At 44.8% G+C, this 24,794-nt stretch overlaps 1 protein-coding gene across 1 annotated transcript in view; it reads left to right on the forward strand.

Moving 5' to 3' along the window:
• LOC124005614 (Down syndrome cell adhesion molecule homolog) overlaps nt 1-22,174 on the forward strand; it is a 135,048-nt gene extending 112,874 nt beyond the window's left edge. The window contains 18 exon segments of the mRNA XM_046315029.1: nt 984-1,130; nt 2,214-2,369; nt 2,586-2,719; nt 2,927-3,080; nt 3,279-3,396; nt 4,680-4,843; nt 5,027-5,125; nt 6,620-6,808; nt 8,499-8,789; nt 8,970-9,146; nt 9,517-9,547; nt 10,441-10,528; nt 10,531-10,555; nt 10,654-10,777; nt 10,779-10,801; nt 11,713-11,913; nt 12,216-12,518; nt 20,938-22,174. Of these exon segments, the coding sequence (XP_046170985.1) occupies nt 984-1,130; nt 2,214-2,369; nt 2,586-2,719; nt 2,927-3,080; nt 3,279-3,396; nt 4,680-4,843; nt 5,027-5,125; nt 6,620-6,808; nt 8,499-8,789; nt 8,970-9,146; nt 9,517-9,547; nt 10,441-10,528; nt 10,531-10,555; nt 10,654-10,777; nt 10,779-10,801; nt 11,713-11,913; nt 12,216-12,518; nt 20,938-21,353 (2,840 nt within the window). The 3' untranslated portion in view covers nt 21,354-22,174.
• The last annotated feature ends 2,620 nt before the right edge of the window (nt 22,175-24,794 follow it).

The following is a 24,794-nucleotide window of genomic DNA, read 5'->3' on the forward strand; positions in this document are numbered from 1 at the left end:
CGGCAATGGGCCTCAGGATCTCGTCACTGTATCTCTGTGCATTGAAATTGCCATCAATAAAATGCAATTGTGTTCGTTGTCCGTAGCCCATATCACATCCCCCACTGCCACCATGGGGCACTCTGTTCATAAAGTTGAGATCAACAAACCGCTCCCTCACACAACACAATACACGCTGTCTGCCATCTACCCCGTACAGTTGAAACTGGGATTAATCCGCGAAGAACACACTTCTACAGCATGCCAGTGGCCATCGAAGGTGAGCATTTGCCCACTGAAGTCGGTTACGACGCCGAACTGCAGTCAGGTCAAGACCCTGGTTAGTGCGAAAAGCATGCAGATGAGCTTCCCTGAAACGGTTTCAGACAGTTTGCATAGTTTTTATTCGGATGTTCAAACCCACAGTTTCAACAACTGTCCCGGTAGCTGGTCTCAGACGATCCTGCAGGAAGCCTGATGTGGTTACATGTGGTCTGCGGTTGTAAGGTCAATCGGACGTTCAGCCAAATTCTCTAAAACTATGTTGGAGGTGGGTTATGGTAGATAAATGGACATTCAATTCTCTTGCAACAGCTCTGGTGGACATTCCTGCAGCCAATTGCACACTCCCTCAAAACTTGAGACATATGTGGCATTGTGTTGTGTGACGACACTGCACATTTTAGAGTGTATTTTATTGTCCCCAGCAAAAAGTGCACCTGTATAATGATCATGCTGTTTATCAGCTTCTTAATATGCCACATCTGTCAGGTGGAGGGATTATCTTGGCAAAGGATAAATGCTCACTAACGGGGATATAAACACATTTTTGCACAACATTTGAGAGAAATAACCTTTTTGTCCATATGGAACATTTTATTTGTATTTTTATTTCAGCTCATGAAACATGGGACCAACACCTTACATGTTGCATATATATATTTGTTCAGTGTACCATTGTCTACACATGTCCTAACTTCGGTTCCCCTCCTGTCCCTTGACAGTCCCCTCGCGTCCCCCTGAGAATGTCCTGGCCATGGCCAAGTCCCCAGAAGTAATCTCTCTGTCCTGGTTGACCCTGCCCAAAGAGGCCCTCAATGGAAACCTGCAGGGCTACAGAGTCATCTACTGGGCCAACCTGCGCGACGGAGGTAGGGGCTTGTTAACACGCGCTCAGAATACTTAGCGGACCACTGGTGGTGTGAGCACTATGATCATAATGGTTTTAGCCCATTCTTTCATTTTCTATTTTAACTGCTATGTAGCATGCCATTCATCTTGTACTTGACAGATTTGTGCCACTAGGTGAGGCTATGGTTTAGGTTTTAGTTTTCTCAACAGGCAACACTAGATCATGGGTGCGCCTTGTGGAATGTTTGCAATATCTCAGCAACGCTGACATTTTCTCCTTCAATTTCATTCTGCCAGTGTTGATTCAAGTTAGTTCTAATTAGTTCACTTCTAGATTTACTTACAAATCAACTATCCAATGAGTATTATATCTCAATAGACACATATCCATTTAAAATGGGTTCCTGTTCTGTATATAATGTAGTTAATTAGTTGTTTAGTAGCTTCATTCTAGATGAGGTGGGTTATTTGGATGGAGGTACCACGGGGCGTGAGAGGGGGCAGCACCCAGAGCTAACACTCTGCTCCCAGGCCCTGTGGATGGGATCCTGCCTGCAGCCTCTCGGGGATCCATCAATAATTCACAAGATGCAGTAACTCACTGAGGGTCACTGCTTCAGTTCTGTCTACAAGGACACTCAGTCAAGGACACAGGAGACGCAGCAGACAGAGCACTACTGCCAGTTCTCAGTCATTACTATATCACAGATACTACCTCGGTCAAAAATCACAGTAGCTTACTGTGTATGTGCATCGTCTTGTATGGTAGTTTGCAGTGTGGTCCTAGGCAGTGGTGTAAAGTACTTCATTAAAAATACTTTAAAATACTACTTAAGTCGTTTTGGGGGGTATCTATACTTTTACTCAAGTACTATTTTACTGAGTTACTTTTACTTGAGTCATTTTATATTAAGGTATCTTTACTTTTACTCGTGTATGACAATTGAGTACTTATTCCACCTCTGGTTCTAGGTTTATTGTATTATTGTGGTCACTGTAGTTCTTTTCTCATAATGCTGTCACACTGGATCATAGACTTCATTTGATATGGCATGAGAGTGAGTGATAAAAGGTTGTTTGTAACCGTTGTGTGACATTGACAGAGTTGGGAGAGATCAGGAACGTGACCACCTCCTACCCATCTCTGGAACTGGATGGTCTGGAGAAATACACCAACTACAGCATCCAGGTTCTGGCCTTCACCCGGGCCGGGGACGGGGTCCGAAGTGAGCAGATCTTCACCCGGACCAAGGAAGACGGTGAGATACAAATCCTGGCTTGAGATACACTTGGCATAGATGTGGATCACTGCTTTCACATTGACATCAAAGCATGATTCCTTCATAAGTTCAAGCTATGCACGTAATACAGAACTGTCTGCAATAAGGACATATAAGCCCATCTTCACTGTTTCTATTCATATATACAGTATATATGTATGTTTAACATAATATGCCCCTCCTTCCTCCCTCTAGTCCCTGGGCCTCCAGCGGGGGTTAAGAGTGCAGCCGCCACCAGCTCCGTGGTGTTTGTGTCCTGGCTCCCTCCTCTCAAACTCAACGGCATCATCAGGAAGTACATTGTCTTCTGTTCCAACCTGCACCCCACGGTACGGAGCTCTATTATTATTAACACAGCTCTCACAGCAGCCTTGAATGCCCATTACAACACTGCCTCCAGTCCTCCCATTCTGGGCTGTATTAGAAAGTCCTGTAGGGAGAGAGAAAGCTCATGAAGATTACTCTTCTGTTCAAGTTGTATGATAAATGCATAGACGTGTAACCCTCTTCCCTTTCTCCTCCCTCCCTCTCTCCAGGTGATGAGTGAGTTTGAGGCTTCTCCTGATGTGTATTTCTACAGAGTGCCAAACCTGGCCCGCAACAGGAAGTACAGCATCTGGGTGGTTGCCGTGACAGCCGCTGGGCGAGGCAACAGCAGTGAGACCATCACAGTGGAACCTCGGGCCAAAGGTACGGGCTGCCTGTGTAACAGCGTAACTATTGAACGTTGGGAATCAAAACTGATGTTTCTGAAATATTAATGATTGCAGTATGATGTTGATTGATATGACATCTAGGATATTGCTTGCATTCTGTTATTATTCATCATTGTTATCCATTGGAATAGAATGGTAAAGTCACAGGGATGCATGTGTGTAACCCCCCTAGCTCCTGCCAGGATCCTGACATTCAACGGAACAGTGACTACACCCTGGATGAAGGACATCATTCTGCCCTGCAAGGCGGTCGGAGATCCACCCCCCACTATCAAGTGGCTGAAGGGAAAGTAAGTCACACCATAGAGCTGTATAGAGATCACAACGTTGTATCTGTACCATTATGGCATCTGTGACATCATTGGCAGCGCCATTGAGGCTATTTACATTTTCTTCTTCTTTTGATGTATGAAAAAGGTCTAATATTGGTGACTTGCCGCCATTTGCAGTGCTGGAGTCTTGAACCAAATATTGTCATTAATTTATTATGGCCACTAAATGGCGATCATATAGCTTTAAGACATTTACAAACTATGTAAATGTCAGGGTTTTCCTGTGGTGAAGTAGAGGAGGACCAAAACGCAGCGTGGTTATATTGACTCATGTTTAATAAAAAATGGATAAACATGAACACTACAAAACAATGAACATGGAAAACCAAAAACAGCCCTATCTGGTGCAAAACACAGAGACAGGAACAATCACCCACAAAACCCAACACAAAACAGGCTACCTAAATATGGTTCCCAATCAGAGACCATGACTAACACCTGCCTCTGATTGAGAACCATATCAGGCCAAACATAGAAATAGACAAACCAGACACACAACATAGAATGCCCACCCAGCTCACGTCCTGACCAACACTAAAACAAGGAAAACACATACGAATGATGGACAGAACGTGACAGAACCCCCCCCCAAGGTGCGGACTCCAAACGCACAACCTAAACCTATAGGGGAGGGTCTGGGTGGGCATCTCTCCGCTGGACGTGGACCCCACTCCATAATTGTATTAGTCCACCTCCTTAGTGTCCCTTGAGTGGCAACCCTCGCCGCTAACCTTGGCCTAGGAAACCTAACAATGGGCCCCACTGGACTGAGGTAGCTCGGGACCGAGGGGAAGCTCGGGACCGAGGGGAAGCTCGGGACCGAGGGGAAGCTCGGGACCGAGGGGAAGCTCGGGAGTGAGAGGAAGCTCGGGAGTGAGAGGAAGCTCAGGATTGAGAGGAAGCTCACGTCCTGACCAACACTAAAACAAGGAAAACACATACGAATGATGGACAGAACGTGACAGTAAACCAATTTGAAGAGGAAGACAATGCTCTGATCATTGGCTGATCGCTCCCAACCCATAGGAATGCCCACCCATTTGACTACTTTAAAATGATGGAAGCCTTCAATGGCAAATGTCATTGCAAAACCATGTAATTTCCAAGAAATGATCTCTATACATCTCTATGGTCAAGGCCTATCTGTCACATGATTCAGCACAATGCAGGTATGTCAAAATCGTAATCACGTTTTTACGTACTGTACTGAACATCATCTGGTCAACTCTACCTCTCAACAGCAATGGTACACCTGCCCCTGTTCTGATTGATGGACGCCGCAGTGTCCATAGCAACGGTAGCTTCATCATCCGAACGGTGAAAGCAGAGGACTCTGGGAACTACAGCTGTGTGGCCAGCAACAACTGGGGCTCTGATGAGATCACGCTCAACCTGCAGGTTCAAGGTAAGACAGAGAGAGATGCCCAAGGATAACTGTCCAAAACTGTCCAATACTAATTTGTATTGGACAGTATTGAAAGGCCTTTCTACCTAGCTCTTCTGAGGACACTTTGTAGCTAGTTTGATGTAGCACAGATGCTTTGTTGTCATGGATTTTGTTAGAAACATCATTCATTTTGTTCTACAGTTCCTCCAGACCAACCACGCCTCACAGTTACCAAGACAACCACCACATCAATCACTCTGTCCTGGATACCTGGGGACAACGGAGGAAGCTCCATCAGAGGTGAGTGACATTAGGCCATTTAGACACAGCAGAGACACCTCTACAAGGCATAGACCTCCTTTCCAATACCCCAGTGACACTTCAACAAGACAAATATCCCCATTCACACCCACTAACTAATGACATTTCAACAAGAGAAAAAGTAGACCTCCATTCAGACACACTAACCAATGACATTTCAACAAGAGAAAAAGTAGACCTCCATTCAGACACACTAACCAATGACATTTCAACAAGAGAAAAAGTAGACCTCCATTCAGACACACTAACCAATGACATTTCAACAAGAGATAAAGTAGACCTCCATTCAGACACACTAACCAATGACATTTCAACAAGAGATAAAGTAGACCTCCATTCAGACACACTAACCAATGACATTTCAACAAGAGAAAAAGTAGACCTCCATTCAGACACACTAACCAATGACATTTCAACAAGAGATAAAGTAGACCTCCATTCAGATACACTAACCAATGACATTTCAACAAGAGATAAAGTAGACCTCCATTCAGACACACTAACCAATGACATTTCAACAAGAGATAAAGTAGATCTCCATTCAGACACACTAACCAATGACATTTCAACAAGAGATAAAGTAGACCTCCATTCAGACACACTAACCAATGACATTTCAACAAGAGATAAAGTAGACCTCCATTCAGACACACTAACCAGTGACATTTCAACAAGAGAAAAAGTAGACCTCCATTCGGGCACACTAACCAATGACATTTCAACAAGAGAAAAAGTAGACCTCCATTCGGGCACTCCAACGACACCTCAACAAGCCACTGGTAACTACTAAGACACACCAATGGCACTTCAGTAACAGGACTGGTACCCTATTAGGACATTGGGTGAACAAAATCATCTTACAAGGCCCTCCACTTCTCATTATCTTAGACAGGCCTGGTAATTGCGCTGAGTGGGGTGCTAAAACAGTGGAGAGGGAATAGATTAAAAAGGAACAAAGAAGATTAGGTGGGTTAAAGTGGAAGATTAAACCACTCAGTCAAGAAGAAAGCCCAATCACAGAAGGAGTAGCACTGGTGATTTATCATAGCTGGTCATCACTGGAACACAACATTGCGCTTCTGGCCTCTCAGGCTTTTTAACAGAGATCATAAGGGATGTCCAGGGTGATTTCCTATGGTATTTGTTTTCATGTCATGCGTCAAACTACAGTATATTGTCTAGTCCTTGCACTTACCCCAATACAGTGCCTTATTTCCTTTTATTTGTGTAGAGTAAATATTGGCTATGATCATGTGCTGTTGTCCTGCCTTATGTTACATGTAATGTTAATCAGTTTCATTGGCATGTTTATAAGTATTTAGCCCATGCCTAAACTCAAACACTTCCACTCTGCTGTGCCAGCACTGTGAAAGAGTATCTGGGTAATGTAGTTATTAGGTTATCAGATTAACTTGGAGTGTGTTGGGAGAGATTTTACAGTTATGCTCTCTCTCTCACTCTCTCTCTCTCTAGGCTACATCCTGCAGTACTCAGAGGACAACAGTGAGCAGTGGGGCAGCTTTCCCATCAGCCCTAGCGAGCGCTCGTATCGTCTGGAGAACCTGAAGTGTGGCACCTGGTACAAGTTCACCCTGACTGCTCAGAATGGAGTGGGCCCCGGACGCATCAGTGAGATCATTGAAGCAAAAACGCACGGAAAAGGTAGAGTCTCTATTGCAGGGATGGGCTATAGGTAGAGTCTCTATTGCAGGGATGGGCTATAGGTAGAGTCTTTATAGCAGGGATGGACTATAGGTAGAGTCTCTATAGCAGGGATGGGCTATAGGTAGAGTCTTTATAGCAGGGGTGGGATATAGGTAGAGTCTCTATAGCAGGGATGGGCTATAGGTAGAGTCTCTATAGCAGGGATGGGCTATAGGTAGAGTCTCTATAGCAGGGATGGGCTATAGGTAGAGTCTCTATAGCAGGGATGGGCTATAGGTAGAGTCTCTATAGCAGGGGTGGGCTATAGGTAGAGTCTCAATTGCAGGGATGGGCTATAGGTAGAGTCTTTATAGCAGGGATGGGCTATACGTAGAGTCTATTGCAGGGATGGGCTAAAGGTAGATTATTTATAGGAGGGATGGACTGTAAGTAGAGTCTCTATAGAAGGGATGGGCTATAGGTAGAGTCTCTATTGCAGGGATGGACTATAGGTAGAGTCTTTATAGCAGGGATGGGCTATAGGTAGAGTCTTTATAGGAGGGATGGGCTATAGGTAGAGTCTCTATAGCAGGGATGGGCTGTAAGTAGAGTCTCTATAGAAGGGATGGGCTATAGGTAGAGTCTCTATAGCAGGGATGGGCTGTAAGTAGAGTCTCTATAGAAGGGATGGGCTATAGGTAGAGTCTCTATAGCAGGGATGGGCTGTAAGTAGAGTCTCTATAGCAGGGATGGGTAATAGGTATTTTTGATTTATTTAACTAGGCAAGTCAGTTAAGAGCAAATTCTTATTTATAATGACGACCTACCGGGGAACAGTGGGTTAACAGATTTTTACCTTGACAGCTCAGGGATTCGATACAACAACCTTTCGGTTACTGACCCAATGCTCTAACCATTAGGCTACCTGCCGCCCCAAGTAGAGTCTCGATAGCAGGGAAGGGCTACTGGCCCTCGGATACATTTTTTTATTTTGTTTTTTAAAACTCAGTCGGAGTCTCAATTTACAGTTGCAAGTTAGAATAGTAAAATACACAAGGTGCAATAAAACATGTGTTATGTCAGTCATTGATAGTCACTCAATTAGCCCATATCAGTTAACATTTTTTAGATTGGTAAGTTAGTCTAGCGGCCAGCAATCTAAACTTAGTAATCATGGATGAATTACCGGATCCATTGATTTTGTTTGTCAGTCTCACTCAGGTATCATATTAAAAACTGCAAACATTTCTCTCCACCCTATGGCAAACTGTAAAACGACACATCCCCCCCCCCCCCCCGTCCAATGTCAAAATGAGTAGAATTGGATGAAAAGACCATTTTCTCTATGCCCCATGGCAAAATGTGTAGAACTACACGACATTAACTCTAAAACGTAAAACATTTCTCTCCGAGGTCAAGAGTGGGGCTGCTAAAATATTTTGCTTGCAATGTGGTGGGTGGGGGGATGCACATGTGGGTACGCAGACCTGCAAGCAACTTTTTTGTGGCCCCCACCCCCATCATCTCTGCTCTATAGCATCTCCACCCCACCACTGTCCCCTTAGAACTGACTCTAACTCAAGTCCTATCTAAAGAATTTACCAAGCAATTCCTTGAACTTGCTCAATTATTGTGACCTGATTTGGTTCATGAATAACATTTGACTGGTATCCTTAAAAGTCTACATCTACCCCTCTTTTTTTTCCAGAGCCCCAGTTTGCCAAAGAACACGAGCTGTTTGCCAGCATCAATTCCACCCGGGTCAGGCTCAATCTAATTGGGTGGAACAATGGCGGCTGCCCAATCACCTCATTCACCCTGGAGTACCGTCCGGTTGACACGGCAATGTGGACCATGGCCCAGCGCACCTCACTAACCAAGAGCTACATCCTGTACGACCTGGCGGAAGCCACCTGGTACGAGCTGCAGATGAAGGTGGTCAACAGCGCTGGCTTTGCCGAGAAGAAAATCACATTCGCCACGCTCAACGCCGATGGAAGTGAGTTCAGTTCAGTGGTCCTCTAGGGTGACAATATTGTTTCCTAAACCATGATAGTTTCATTTACAAAAGAAGTCCTTCCAAAGAAACATATTTGACTACGATTCTTAGTCCTCCCAAGTCCCAGCCCTGGTGATAAATAGTCATGCCTAATACTCGGGATGGTTCCTCTCCCCGCAGGTACTATCCCTCCTCTGTTGAAGACAGTGGACCCCATCACAGACAACATGTCAGGCAACGAGGGGCTGAAGATGATGGTGACCATCACCTGTATCCTGGTGGCTGCTGTCATGGTCTTCATCCTCCTGATGGTGCTGAAGAGGAGGAGGAGGGAGCAGAGGCTCAAGAGGCTACGCGGTGAGTCAGAACATAAAGACACTCACATGCACACGCACCCACACACACACAATAGAAACAAGGCAAACAATAACACACAAGCACTTTTTAGAGATTTATGCTCAAGAGAGTGAGGATTAATTAACTTGAGCAGAATAGAATCGTGAGTTTGTGACTATTGACTTTCATTATGTAATTAAGAGGCTATGAGTTTAGCTAACACTGTAGAATGGTCTGATCAGATCTAGTGTTTCACTATTCATTTGCCAACACTCTAATGTTCTAGTTTTGCACATCTAGGAAATTTGATGGTGCCTATGATTGTAACATGTTATCTTTTGTCAACCACAAGTCTGCACTGTTACTAACTTATCGTATGCTGACTTCACAGATGCAAAAAGCCTGGCAGAAATGCTGATGAGGTACGTGAAGAGGAATAAAACTACAGATAGGAATCATAAAATACTTTACAGTAACTGTCCAGTGTTTTCATATTTTAAAAAAATATGTAATTAGTGTGGTAAAAAGCAGCTTTTTTGTGTTGGAATGGTGTGGGTATATACCATATTGACGGGAGTAGACCGATGATTGGCCAGCTCATCCTCCTCAGGAGTATGACATCATACTCTATTAGGAAATAAAATGTATTTTTCAGTTTGAGGTAGAGTTTTTGTGGTCAATTTATGCTTTGGCCACAAATACGAGCATAGGACGAGTCAACAAATTAAATCAAATTGTATTGGTCGCATACACATGATTAGCAGATGTTATTGTGAGTGTAGCGAAATGCTTCTGTTTCTAGATCTGACAGTGCAGCAGTATCTAACAGGTAATATCTAACAATTCCACAACAAAACCTAATACACACAATCTAGTAAATTAATGGGATACGAATATATAAATATCAAATAATGGATGAGCAGTGACAGAGAGGCAATAGATAGTAAAGGATAAGATGCAATAGATAGTAAAGAATAGATAGTGAAGGATACAGTATACAGTATATATATATGAGATAAGTAATGCGAGATATGTAAACATTCTTATAGTGGCATTATTAAAGTGACTAGTGTTCCATTTATTAAAGTGGACATTGATATCAAGTCTGTAGGTAGGCAGCCGCCTCTCTGTGCTGGTGATGGCTGTTTAACAATCTGATGGCCTTGAGATAGAAGCTGTTTTTCAATCTTGGTATGAGTTAACATATTATGAACTTTTAAAAGAGAGATTCTCACTGGACAGTCACTTTAAAACTATGACAGAAAACTTACAAACAATACAACAAAATCCCCTAACTGACATTTCTATCTCCTAGTAAAAACACACGGACACCAGACACATCGAACAAGCAGCAAGCCATGAGAATGCACATCGACATCCCCCGAGCCCAGCTGCTCATCGAAGAGAGAGAGATACTATGGAGACTATCGGTGAGACAAGTCTGCCACACCAGTTTATCCCTTGCACGTTATATTTGATCATCTTTTCTAATAACTCATTGTCTCCCTCCCTGTTTTCTGTCTGACAGACGACAGGTCGACGGTGCTGCTGACTGATAATGACTTTGGGGAGACGTCCAAACAGAAGTCGTCCACTGTCACGCACACAGTCCACTACCAGTCCCTGTCGCAGGCCACCGGCCCACTGGTGGATCTCCGATGCCCGGCCTGGAACCAGTAAGAGCCTATTTAATCACCTCTATATCCCACCCCTCACCACCTTTACTCTGTCGTCCCCTGGAAGAATAGAGGTAATTCATTACTGTTTATTTGTTTGTAGTTATGTGAAATAAGAGAATGCTCTCTCTCAATACTCATGTTTTTTATATAGTTAAATTAAATCTCAGCTTATCATAGTTACAACCCTCAGATGCACTCACATAGCCCACAGCCCAGAGCAGTGTGAGCCAAGCCAGTGGCTGCACAGTGGCTTATGGAGGCTCTGTTGCTGTTGAGCTTCAGTGGAGCTGAACTGATGAAGAGAGGAGAGGCATCTGGCTCCACCTGACAGCTCCCCTGATTGGGCTCATTGAGGCTGGCCGGGCAGCACTGTGGGCCTAAACCTTATCTGCTGACTCAGTCATATCTGTCCAGAGTGTTGGGAAAACACTGCCTGGTGCTCCAGTCTCCAGCCCACTGATGGAATTACTCCACTCTGACCTACTACTATTACCACTGCTATTCTTCTCTGGCTTCTCCAGGCCGGATCTAATCATGGCCGTTCTAAAGGGACATTCTGATTTGGTGCCATTGATGCATAGCACAGTAGGTTAAATGTCTGGGTCAGACCGAATATGATACTATTTTTTCTTTGGGGAATATTATATCTACTGTGAAAGGTTAGGATGATAGTTTCACAACTATTAATTATTATTGATCAATAGATGTTTCTGTAATTTGATACACAGAAAATTAACACTCAATGTATGCTATTTACTGTTTAGTAGCACTTCAGTGGTATGTATGAAATGGCACCCTAATCCATTGGGACCCTGGTCAAAAGTAGTGCACTACATAGGGGATAGGGTGCCAATTCCGACACTGCCTAGGCCTCTCATCAGTAATGACTTTGGCCCTTTCACCCCCAGACCCCACAGCACGCCGCACTGCCAAAGCAGGCCCTGCAGCCAGCAGGAACCGATACGCCAGCCAGTGGACCCTGAACCCCCCCCAACCACCCACCTCCTCCCACACCCTGAGCACAGACTGGAGACTGCCCACACCGCGCGCCGCCGGCTCTGTGGACAAGGAGAGCGATAGTTACAGCGTCAGCCCATCGCAGGACACAGGTACTGGACTGACCCTATGTCTCACATACAACATTAGTCTGCAGCAAAGGGGAGACCACTACTACTGTACGTGGAAGGGTCAGAGTGCTCACGGTATGTTTTAAGATATTTCCTATATATCTTAGGAAATGTAAGCTATATGCTTGTACTATAATGGATGTTGCTTCTTTGTGTGTGTGTGTGTGTGTGTGTGTGTGTGTGTGTGTGTGTGTGTGTGTGTGTGTGTGTGTGTGTGTGTGTGTGTGTGTGTGTGTGTGTGTGTGTGTGTGTGTGTGTGTGTGTGTGTGTGTGTGACTACGCAGACCGCGCGCGGAGCAGCATGGTGTCGACAGAGAGCGCGTCGTCCACGTACGAGGAGCTGGCCCGAGCCTACGAGCACGCCAAGATGGAGGAGCACCTGCGGCACGCCAAGTTCACCATCACAGAATGCTTCATCTCCGACACCTCCTCAGAGCAAATGACTGCCGGCACCAATGACTACACAGACAGCCTGACGTCCAGCACGCCATCCGAGTCAGGCATCTGCAGATTCACCGCCTCCCCGCCCAAGCCTCAGGACGTCAGCCGGGTTATGAACATGGCAGCACCCAAGGCCCACAGACCGGGTATACAGAACACACATGCACAGTACAGTTCAAACCTCATGGAAACTTCATTATTTTCCTCATTACTCTAGATCAGTGTTTTCTACCTCCGGCCCTCCAGTACCCCCAACAGTACATATTTTTGTTGTGGCCCTGGACAAGCACACCTGATTCTACTCATCAAGCCCTTGACAAGTTGAGTTAAGTGTTCTGCCCCAATTAGACCTTGGACCACTGCATTACTACTATAAATTCCACAGCTCTCTAGGCCTGTTCAAAGTTCAAAGTTTCATAGCTTTCATTTAACACAGCATATTACAAAACGCCTATTGCAAAATAATGATCATGATCATAAGGTACACTTCATCAGATAACACCACTGGGATGCTGTTAACGCTTGAGGAAGTACAAACACCATTAAAACCCCTGTAATAACCCTCTCACATTGCTTTATTCATCTTCGGTGCTCTGCAGCAATTTCTGCACATGGAGGGTCTGTCCGTCCGTCCGTCCGTCCGTCTGACACTGTCCTCCCCCAGGTGGGCTTCATATGACCTGCTGCTACTCAACTCCTATTCCTATTGGTTCCACTGTCTGGCGCAGCTTGTGGACAGACCAAACAGAATGGTTTGACATACATAGACATGAGGAAATGCACATTTTTCAAAAACGTTTTGTGAAAAACACACACACACACACAGATTGTATATAGTACATTTAGCAAGTCCTGGCCTGCCATGTTTTCAGTCTGGGCTGGGTGCATGAAGACTAGCTTGGTGTGGATGTTGTCGGATGGCAGGATCTAGGTTGGGCTGAGTTAGACAAGGTAGACAGGTTTTGGCTATCTGAGCTGAGTCTTGAGTTTCCGTCCCTCATTATGTTTTCATGGTGCGGACATGAGCCAGCTGCCCACAGTCATCAGCCAGTGGGAGGCTTAAACCGTCAGCTGAGGGCAAGTATCTGTCAAGCCCATCAGCTATTGTCTGTCAATACAAAATAGCCCTTTACTGCCACAATGGAGATGTTCAGCGCGATATCAGTCTTTCAGACACAGAGCCTGTTGTAGCTGCGTGCTAACCCTGGTGTCACTTTCATCCAGCGGGAGCTGGGCGACACCAGCGACACGTAGACACGCTTTACAAGTTTCTACAATAAGTCCCTGTTGAAGACCGTTGTTGCAAGTCTGGTTTAGCATCAGCCAGCTCTGTTGTGGCACACATTGTGGAATTCACCCATGTTAGTTTAAACACAGTTCATTTTTATGGTGTTTTTGCCCAACGAGTGTCACATAGTAGCATCAGAATCCTCAAGAACCAAAGGCAATATTTTCTATATAAAACATACATGTCGATGCTGGCATACAATAGTGATGGCATACAGAAGTGCTTGATGGATATCTGTCTGTCTGACTGACTGACTGACTGACTGACTGACTGACTGACTGAGTGGCCCACTGTCCCCCCCCCTTCTGTAGTAATGTACCTTTGCCCTGAGTTGACCCTGTGACCTCCTCTGTCAGTCACACAGTGACACGGAGGAGGGGACAGCCCTCTCTCCTGTTACTCTGACACATTTCAATCACAATCACACACCTGGTACTGATACACTGGGTCAACCTGGGGTCATGACTTTGACATGAAGTACGTCCACTACTTGTGGGATTTGGCAAGCTCATTTCTTCATGTGAGTGTGTGACCATAGTCATCGGAGCAAGCTGGATGGAAACCTTGGGCAGTGATCCGTGTGACATCTCATAAACAGTCTGTCCTGTACAATTACTGTAGGAAGCCAATTATAGAGGAAGATCTTGAGGTTCTCAGCTCATAAACATTTACTGCAACACTGTTTCTTGTGTCATGGGCCTTTAAACAAGCGAAAGTGTGTACGTGTATTTGTGTGTTTGTGTGTGGGTTGTGTGCATGTGTGTTCGTGCGATGTGTCTGTCTGTTTACTAGTGTGTGGGTAGCTGTGGAAGCTCATTAGAAGGACAGATTACAGAAAATGAGAACAGCACAGATTGACTTGGTCACACAGAATGTTAAAACACTTTAAAACACTTTGCCTTTGAAAAGTATTCAGACCCTTTGACTTTCCACATTTTGTTAGGTTACAGCCTTATTCTAAAATGAATTAAATTGTTATTTTCCCTTATCAATCTACAAACATTACCCCATAATGACAAAGCAAAAACTGTTATTTTGCTCATTTATATATATATAAAAAAACATTTACATTTACATTTAAGTAATTTAGCAGACGCTCTTATCCAGAGCGACTTACAAATTGGTGCATTCACCTTATGACATCCAGTGGAACAGCCACTTTACAATAGTGCATCTAAATATTTTAAGGGGGGGGGGTGAGAAGGATTACTTTATCCTATCCTAGGTATTCCTTAAAGAGGTGGGGTTTCAGGTGTCTCCGGAAGGTGGTGATTGACTCCGCTGTCCTGGCGTCGTGAGGGAGTTTGTTCCACCATTGGGGAGCCAGAGCAGCGAACAGTTTTGACTGGGCTGAGCGGGAACTGGACTTCCTCAGTGGTAGGGAGGCGAGCAGGCCAGAGGTGGATGAACGTAGTGCCCTTATTTGGATGTAGGGCCTGATCAGAGCCTGGAGGTACTGAGGTGCCGTTCCCCTCACAGCTCCGTAGGCAAGCACCATGGTCTTGTAGCGGATGCGAGCTTCAACTGGAAGCCAGTGGAGAGAGCGGAGGAGCGGGGTGACGTGAGAGAACTTGGGAAGGTTGAACACTAGACGGGCTGCGGCGTTCTGGATGAGTTGTAGGGGTTTAATGGCACAGGCAGGGAGCCCAGCCAACAGCGAGTTGCAGTAATCCAGACGGGAGATGACAAGTGCCTGGATTAGGACCTGCGCCGCTTCCTGTGTGAGGCAGGGTCGTACTCTGCGGATGTTGTAGAGCATGAACCTACAGGAACGGGCCACCGCCTTGATGTTAGTTGAGAACGACAGGGTGTTGTCCAGGATCACGCCAAGGTTCTTAGCACTCTGGGAGGAGGACACAATGGAGTTGTCAACCGTGATGGCGAGATCATGGAACGGGCAGTCCTTCCCCGGGAGGAAGAGCAGCTCCGTCTTGCCGAAGTTCAGCTTGAGGTGGTGATCCGTCATCCACACTGATATGTCCGCCAGACATGCAGAGATGCGATTCGCCACCTGGTCATCAGAAGGGGGAAAGGAGAAGATTAATTGTGTGTCGTCTGCATAGCAATGATAGGAGAGACCATGTGAGGTTATGACAGAGCCAAGTGACTTGGTGTATAGCGAGAATAGGAGAGGGCCTAGAACAGAGCCCTGGGGGACACCAGTGGTGAGAGCGCGTGGTGAGGAGACAGATTCTCGCCACGCCACCTGGTAGGAGCGACCTGTCAGGTAGGACGCAATCCAAGCGTGGGCCGCGCCGGAGATGCCCAACTCGGAGAGGGTGGAGAGGAGGATCTGATGGTTCACAGTATCGAAGGCAGCCGATAGGTCTAGAAGGATGAGAGCAGAGGAGAGAGAGTTAGCTTTAGCGGTGCGGAGCGCCTCCGTGATACAGAGAAGAGCAGTCTCAGTTAAATGACTAGTCTTGAAACCTGACTGATTTGGATCAAGAAGGTCATTCTGAGAGAGATAGCGGGAGAGCTGACCAAGGACGGCACGTTCAAGAGTTTTGGAGAGAAAATAAAGAAGGGATACTGGTCTGTAGTTGTTGACATCGAAAAAGATTGGCACACCTGTATTTGGGGAGTGTCTCCCATTCTTCTCTGCAGATCCTCTCAAGCTCTGTCAGGTTGGATGGGGAGCATTGCTGCACAGATATTTTCAGGTCTCTCCAGAGATGTTAGATCGGGTTCAAGTCCGGGCTCTGGCCTGGCCACTCAAGGACATTCAGAGACTTGTCCAGAAGCCACTCCTGTGTTGTCTTGGCTGTGTGCTTAAGGTCGTTGTCTTGTTGGAAGGTGAACCCTCGCCCCAGTCTGAGGTCCTGAGTGCTTGAGATCAGGTTTTCATCAAGGATCTCTCTCTCTGTACTTAGTCTCCTAGTCTCTGACGCTGAAAAACATCCCCACAGCATGATTCTGCCACCACCATACTTCACCATAGGGATGGTGCCAGGTTTCCTCCAGACATGACGCTTGGCATTCAGGCCAAAGAGTTCAATCTTGGTTTCATCAGAACAGAGAATCTTGTTTCTCATGGTCTGAAAGTCTAAAGGTGCCTTTTGGCAAATACCAAGTGGGCTGTCGTGCTTCCGTCTGATAAAGGCCTGATTGGTGGAGTGCTGCAGAGATGGTTGTCCTTCTGGAAGGTTCTCCCGTCTCCACAGAGGTACTGTAGAGCTCGGTGTCTTGGTCACCTCCCTGACCAGGGCCCTTCTCCCCTGATTGTTCCATTTGGCCGGGCAGCTGGAACATCCAGGTGCTCTTTTGCGTCCTCCCATGAACACCATTCTTGTTTAGTGTTTAAGTATCGTAGACTTGTCAACAGAGATGTTAGCATGTTCCAGAGATTTCTTTGTCTTTAGCTGACACTCTAAGATTCTTCTTAACCTCAGTGAGCGTTCTGTGCTGTGCTCTTGCAGTCATCTTTGCAGGACGGCCACTGCTAGGGAGAGTAGCAACAGTACTGAGCTTTCTCCATTTATAGACAATTAGAGTTACTTTTATAACCCTTTCCAGCTTTATATAAGTCAACAATTCTTAATCTTGGGTCTTCTGAGATCTCTTTTGTTCGAGGCATGGTTCACATCAGGCAATGCTTCTTGTGAATAGCAAAACTCAAATAAGTGTTTTTTATAGGGCAGGGCTGCTCTAACCAACATCTCCAATCTCAAGTCATTAGCCTAGGGGTTCACATACTTTTTCCAAACTACACTGTAAATGTTTAAATGATGTATTCAATATAGACAAGAAAAATACTATAATGTGTGTGTCATTAGTTTAAACAGACTGTTGTTGTGACTTAGATGAAGATCAGATCTAATTTTATGTCAAATTTATGCAGAAATCCAGGTAATTCCAAAGGGTTCACATACTTTTTCTTGCCACTGTATAGACAGGTGTGTGCCTTTCCAAAACATGTCCAATCAGTAGAATTTGAAAATAAAAGAAAGCCGCACACTCTTGGAGCTCAGATGCAAAAATGTAATATCAACGTTTCAACAGCCAAGCTGTCTTCATCAGGGTATAATCACAAACACTGCGGGATGACTCGTTTATATAGTGTCAAATGACACAGGTGTCTGTAATCATGGCCAGGAGTGGCCTAATATCATTGGTTAATAATCAAATATTAAAATGTCATACAAAGAACTACTACTAATTATGTAGGTAAAAAATTATGTAGGTAAAACAAAGTGCGAATTAAAAGTACGTATCTCAGAGCATCGTAGCACCATTAGGTGTACGTTGCGGCCCCCTTCTTGGAGGCAGGCCACTCGATTTCGTCTCTGCGTTATATTGACATCGAACATGTCACCCTCCCTAGGAGAGGGGGTGACCTTGATAATTTATTGTTAAAACGAGAGGCTGCCTGGATCTTTAATTTAAAGACCCTTGCGCCCTTCGGTCTCAACGTAGACATTGATCTGAAGCCATTCTTGTGATTATTGTGACTTTGCCATTGTAATTGTGTGTAAACTTGTATAGTCAAATTAATCTATGATCGTATGCTATCCATTTGTTTGTATGCTGTTCTTTGTATGACATTTTAATATTTGATTATTAACCAATGATATTAGGCCATTGCTGGCCATGATTACAGACACCTGTGTCTTTTGACACTATATAAACGAATCATCCCGCAGTGTTTGTGATTATACCCTGATGAAGACAGCTTGGCTGTCGAAACGTTGGTTTTACATTTTTGCATCTGAGCTCCAAGAGTGTGCGGCTCTCTTTTATTTTCAAGTTTCTACTCCACTAGCCAGCACCTCATCTTAATAGGTGTGCATTTCATTATTGTGTAGCTGATACAAGTTGTGTCATTACCCACGTACTGCAATTTACGGCCTGATGGATTTCAGCTAAGTCAATTCCTAATGAGCTCCCAAAGAAAAGCTTAAATCTATATTTAATTCAATTAAAACTGGTCACCATTTATCATCTTTACTTGTTTTAATAAAGCCTGTAATATAAACAGTAAATTATGCATGCTCCCCATGAACTCTGGAATTCAGTCACTAAGGTCACATGTAGGATACAATCTACATAGACGAGCCGGTCCTCCTCTGTGTGACGAGGTGGTGATGGTGGTGGTGGGGGATAGTGATTTGGCATTGAAAAGGCCAGTCACTGAAGCCTGCTGATCTCTGTGACCTCAGAAAGATTCATATTGAAGACATCCATTAGAACAGTAATGGAACAGTACACGTCTCCCCACCACTCCTAATCAAGTGTAAAATCTTCAGTACGACTCATACATCTCTGGCTACTGGACACATCTTTGTGTGGAGCTAATTTCCTAACTTAAATACGTAGTTTATTCAGTGGACGAGATACATTTACAGCAGACGTGATTGTATCATCATCCACTGAACCGTGTCCAGGGATTCATTCACTGTTTTCATGGGGGAATACTGTGTAGAGAAGCCCAAGTCTTTTAAAGTGCTGCAGTGTCATTAACTAAATGTAGACTTGGGTTACATCACAGGCTTGGTTTATTCTGGCTCCTGGACAGCAAAGATTCTGTCTCCGAATGAGATTTGAAGCACCTTTCTGCTTCAGTTAACCCCAGGTACAGATGAGGAGAGTTTGAGAGTGGGCAGTGCAGGGCTGTTTGACGTAATAGTCCTGAAGAAATGGAAAGGTGATTTGAATATGAATCTGACAGGTTAATGCAGCAATATCAAAGGATAATAAATCCTGCCATCAAGCCATGAGAAATTATATCGTCCTGAAACCCTTATAGAATCTGTATCCTTCCACCTCAATACGAAAGATTACATTACATTATCCAAACTCAAATCGTATTTCCTCAACTCATTTGATTTCCTATCAAATGCCATATATCCTGACAGTAAGTAGATACCGTATGAAAATACCCATATGGAATAGAAAATAACGAATAGAAAGTAATCAAGTAATGCTGACATTAAGAACTGTCCTCCCAGCTCAGTATGTAGTGAGTGCACCCCTCTAACCTTCCTGACTGGGTACCCCTTTAACCTTCCTGACTGGGTACCCCTCTAACCTTCCTGACTGGGTACCCCTTTAACCTTCCTGACTGGGTACCCCTCTAACCTTCCTGACTGGGTACCCCATTAACCTTCCTGCCTGGGTACCCCTTTAACCTTCCTGACTGGGTACCCCTCTAACCTTCCTGACTGGGTACCCCTCTAACCTTCCTGACTGGGTACCCCTTTAAACTTCCTGACTGGGTACCCCTCTAACCTTCCTGACTGGGTACCCCTTTAACCTTCCTGACTGGGTACCCCTTTAACCTTCCTGACTGGGTACCCCTTTAACCTTCCTGACTGGGTACCCCTCTAACCTTCCTGACTGGGTACCCCTTTAAACTTCCTGACTGGGTACCCCTCTAACCTTCCTGACTGGGTACCCCTTTAACCTTCCTGACTGGGTACCCCTTTAACCTTCCTGACTGGATGCCCCTTTAACCTTCCTGCCTGGGTACCCCTTTAACCTTCCTGACTGGATGCCCCTTTAACCTTCCTGACTGGGTACCCCTTTAACCTTCCTGACTGGATGCCCCTTTAACCTTCCTGACTGGATGCCCCTTTAACCTTCCTGACTGGATGCCCCTTTAACCTTCCTGACTGGATGCCCCTTTAACCTTCCTGACTGGATGCCCCTTTAACCTTCCTGACTGGGTACCCCTCTAACCTTCCTGACTGGGTACCCCTTTAAACTTCCTGACTGGGTACCCCTTTAACCTTCCTGACTGGATGCCCCTTTAAACTTCCTGACTGGGTACCCCTTTAACCTTCCTGACTGGGTACCCCTTTAACCTTCCTGACTGGATGCCCCTTTAACCTTCCTGACTGGGTACCCCTTTAACCTTCCTGACTGGGTACCCCTTTAACCTTCCTGACTGGATGCCCCTTTAACCTTCCTGACTGGATGCCCCTTTAACCTTCCTGACTGGGTACCCCTTTAACCTTCCTGACTGGGTACCCCTCTAACCTTCCTGACTGGATGCCCCTTTAACCTTCCTGACTGGATGCCCCTTTAACCTTCCTGACTGGATGCCCCTTTAACCTTCCTGACTGGATGCCCCTTTAACCTTCCTGACTGGATGCCCCTTTAACCTTCCTGACTGGATGCCCCTTTAACCTTCCTGACTGGATGCCCCTTTAACCTTCCTGACTGGATGCCCCTTTAACCTTCCTGACTGGGTACCCCTTTAACCTTCCTGACTGGGTACCCCTCTAACCTTCCTGACTGGGTACCCCTGTAACCGCCTCTCTGGTCTCATCCCTCAGGAGGAGAGCTGGTGCACCTGCCCCCGTACCTACGAATGGACTTCCTGTTAAACCGTGGCTCTGCATCGGGAGGCCGGGGGTCCAATGGTGGTAACGGAGGAAGAGAAGGAGGAGGAGGGGAGACAGGGGCGTTGGGCCAGGCGTGTTTGGAGCCCCAGAAGAGCCGCACACTGAAACGGCCCCCGCTCCTGGAACCCACACCCATGGAGGTGCCCACATCCAGGGAGGTGCAGCAGTGGCAGCCAGGGACTGCCTCCACCCTGCCCCAGCGTGAGCCCACTGGCCGTGAGGCCACCGGAGACCTGGCCCAGGCCCCGGCTGCCAAGCTCAGCAGCTCACAGGAGTCCCTGCTAGACTCCAGAGGACACTTAAAACAGAGCAACAACCCCTACGCAAAGTCCTACACACTGGTATAACACAAGGAGTTACGTTACACACTCCGGGACTTAGACTGTAAACTGTACTGCAGCTCTACACAGAGAGCTGGCACGGAACAATGATGATGATGGACACTTTTCAACAACGACTAATATATATTTCTGACTCCAAGTGGATGCGTTACTTTGGTTCTTTCTGTATTTCTTTCTCTTGCTTTCTTTCGTTCTTTCTCTTCTCTATTCCTTTCTTTTATTCTTTCGTTCTTGCTCCCTTCTTTCCTCTTCTGGCTCTCTGATTTCTCTGTTTTATTTTCTATTTGAGTATTCTTTTATTCTAAACACCATATGAAAATTGCCAAAATAATGTATTTAAATTTGACAGAGAAAAATACTATTGAATTTATATCAATGATAATTATAGTCATTATTATTATTATATATAAAAATGTAAAAATGTCTAAAAACAAGAAGAAGAAGAGGAGGAGGACTCTGCAGGAGGATATTGCTTCTTCATTTATTTATTTTGTTTGTCGCAGTGTGATCAAATCGATGATTGGATAGCTGGCGGTTTTTCAATAATGAGAGGAGCCAAGGAAAATAACTGCATTAAAGCTGAACCTGTCTGTCCATGCCTTCGACTCAATCTACTCAGATAGATTGTTACTACATTCTTCAACCTTTCCAATGACTGCATGGGGACTGATCTATGACAATTTACAGGAATGGCTGGAAAATCCAAAAGAGAATTTTGTCACACTATGAAAATTATACAATGTGAATATATATAAAAGAGATCACTTTTATTTGTGGATATTACAGGGAAAATGATTTGGTTAATAAAGTCCTTAGTCATGTTTGCACACGTGGGTTTGATTTGAAATTTGGACAATACTGCTTATTCTCTTTCTTCCTCCATCTCTAACCCTCTCAGCCACCACAGAGCCTAGCTTACCGATCACTCCATAGCCTGTGTGTTGTGTAACACAAGCACCCTTCACTATGTAGACACTGCAATAATGGATTTGGGTGTATACATGATAAATGACTCTGAACAGGTCACCTGGATCGGATGTCTCACATTATATTAGCTAGTAGAGGGCAGGCAGGGTATAGACATCACTGCTCCCTATCAGACCTCAGGGGTATCTGACTCCATTGATAAGCTCCCCCTTAGTGCAGAGGGCTCTCCGGTTAAATAGGTATGATTTATCCACACTAGTGACGACTTATTGGTATGAGGATAACTGTGGCAATCCAATACATGCATCACCTGAAAGCCCAGATCTAATGTTAACGCTGCAGTGAAGGGTATTGACTAGACATATCTGTCAGCATTGTGACCTTATTTCAGAGAGATGACAAACTAGTGAAAGATGAGACTTCCTTTGTCTTAGTTAATGTTTTGGGGTCATTTAAGTCCGTTAGCACTGGTTGTATCTAACTGAGTGTTGGGCTCTTTTCATTTGACTTCTCAACATGGCTCTCACTAGGTTTTATCTGACTTCTCAACATGGCTCTCACTGGGTTTTATCTGACTTCTCAACATGGCTCTCACTGGGTTTTATCTGACTTCTCAACATGGCTCTCACTGGGTTTTATCTGACTTCTCAACATGGCTCTCACTGGGTTTTATCTGACTTCTCAACATGGTCTCACTGGGTTGGCCTGGAGTTGTCACCCCCAACAGGGGGCGCTGTGTAGTCACTCAACACAGCACCTCTGTGACAATAAATGAGGAGAAATTGGTTTTGCTTTAGAGAGGGCTGTACAGTATTTAAACAGATTTTGACATTCTTATGGGAAGCTTCAAGGGCAGGACAAGAACACACGGTTGTCTATCCATCCGTTTGAAGCGTCGCTAAACTCTACCACACAGAACCCAATAAATGATTCATCCCCACACCGACACTGGGTCCCAGATCAGGTTCACATTGTCACACACCGATCACCCTATGCCGGAGTATGGGGCAACCACACACACACACACACACACACACACACACACACACACACACACACACACACACACACACACACACACACACACACACACACACACACACACACACACACACACACACACACACACACACACACACACACACACACACACACACACACACACACACACACACACACAGCACTATGCTTCTACAGGGAGTAGTAGTGACATCTTAATGAATCTACTACCTCTCTGGAAAGTTTTTATTTTTATTTATTTATTATTATTTTTTAACCTTTATTTAACTAGGCAAGTCAGTTAAGAACAAATTCTTATTTTCAATGACAGCCTAGGAACAGTGGGATAACTGCCTGTTCAGGGGCAGAACGACAGATTTGTACCATGTCAGCTCAGGGTTTTGAACTTGCAACCTTCCGGTTACTAGTCCAACGCTCTAAGCACTAGGCTACCCTGCCACCCCGTTAGGCAGGTTTGTTTCCTGCCCAAATGGGTGTACTTGTAGACAGACCATCTATAATGTAGCACTGGAGATCTGATGATATTCTCCACGGAGCCTGAGTCGTCACATCACAGCTATGGGGCTTACGTAATGACAGATATGGGAACTTGGTGTGGGAAAATATGTTGTGTTTAGAAAAACATAGGAGTCTTTTATTGAGCCTTTTATTGAGCCTTTTATGTGTCCCACATCTTCAGTACATGATGACATATTCCTAATTGACTTGATATCATGTATATACTGTACATACTAACATGATGTAACTGGGGAGAAGATTATCCTCTCTTGACGTGGGAAGTGTGGTTATAACTCATCTTTTCGATGTCTGATGAAAACTACATTTTGTTTTACATGTATTAAAAGCAGTAACCCATCAATGTACTCTGAACATTTTATAACACTAGGACCATGCAAATGTATTCAAAATATTCAAAATAGGTTCTGATGTTTTATAATTGTATGTTCGTTAAAGAGAAATAAGGGTAATTTCTTTCAATTTCCTATCAAGTTTCTGTTTTGGAGAGTAGAGGTTTTCATCAGACATCAACTATATGCTCCTCTGTACAATATATGCCTCATGACAGCGATAAGTAAGTGTCATGTACAGTAGTGAATTTAATATACGAGTGCTGATTTCTCTCTCATACAGTAAGTATAGAATGGAGGAATAGAGTGCTTCTGTTCCTCTGACCGGAGCCCATTATTCCACCTCCCAATGCGCACAACAGAGAGAGAAGCTCCAAATCGAATCAGATTTTAGAGACACGATGACCTTCCCCTGGGGAAAGAAGACGTGAATGCCTCAGTGTCAATCAGGAGAGATTCACACCATGCCGTTAAATCATAGCCTGCATCCAAATGTAAAAAGGGTGTTACTTATAGTATAAGCTAATGAGCTCATTCAGTAAGGGTCATTGTGGTTCGTAAGTGATAGCATACAGTTGAAGTCGGAAGTTTACATGCACTTAGGTTGGAGTCATTTAAAACTCGTTTTTCAACCACTCCACAAATTTGTTGT

Source organism: Oncorhynchus gorbuscha, linkage group LG19, assembly GCF_021184085.1.
Source record: "Oncorhynchus gorbuscha isolate QuinsamMale2020 ecotype Even-year linkage group LG19, OgorEven_v1.0, whole genome shotgun sequence".
NCBI lineage: Eukaryota > Metazoa > Chordata > Actinopteri > Salmoniformes > Salmonidae > Oncorhynchus > Oncorhynchus gorbuscha.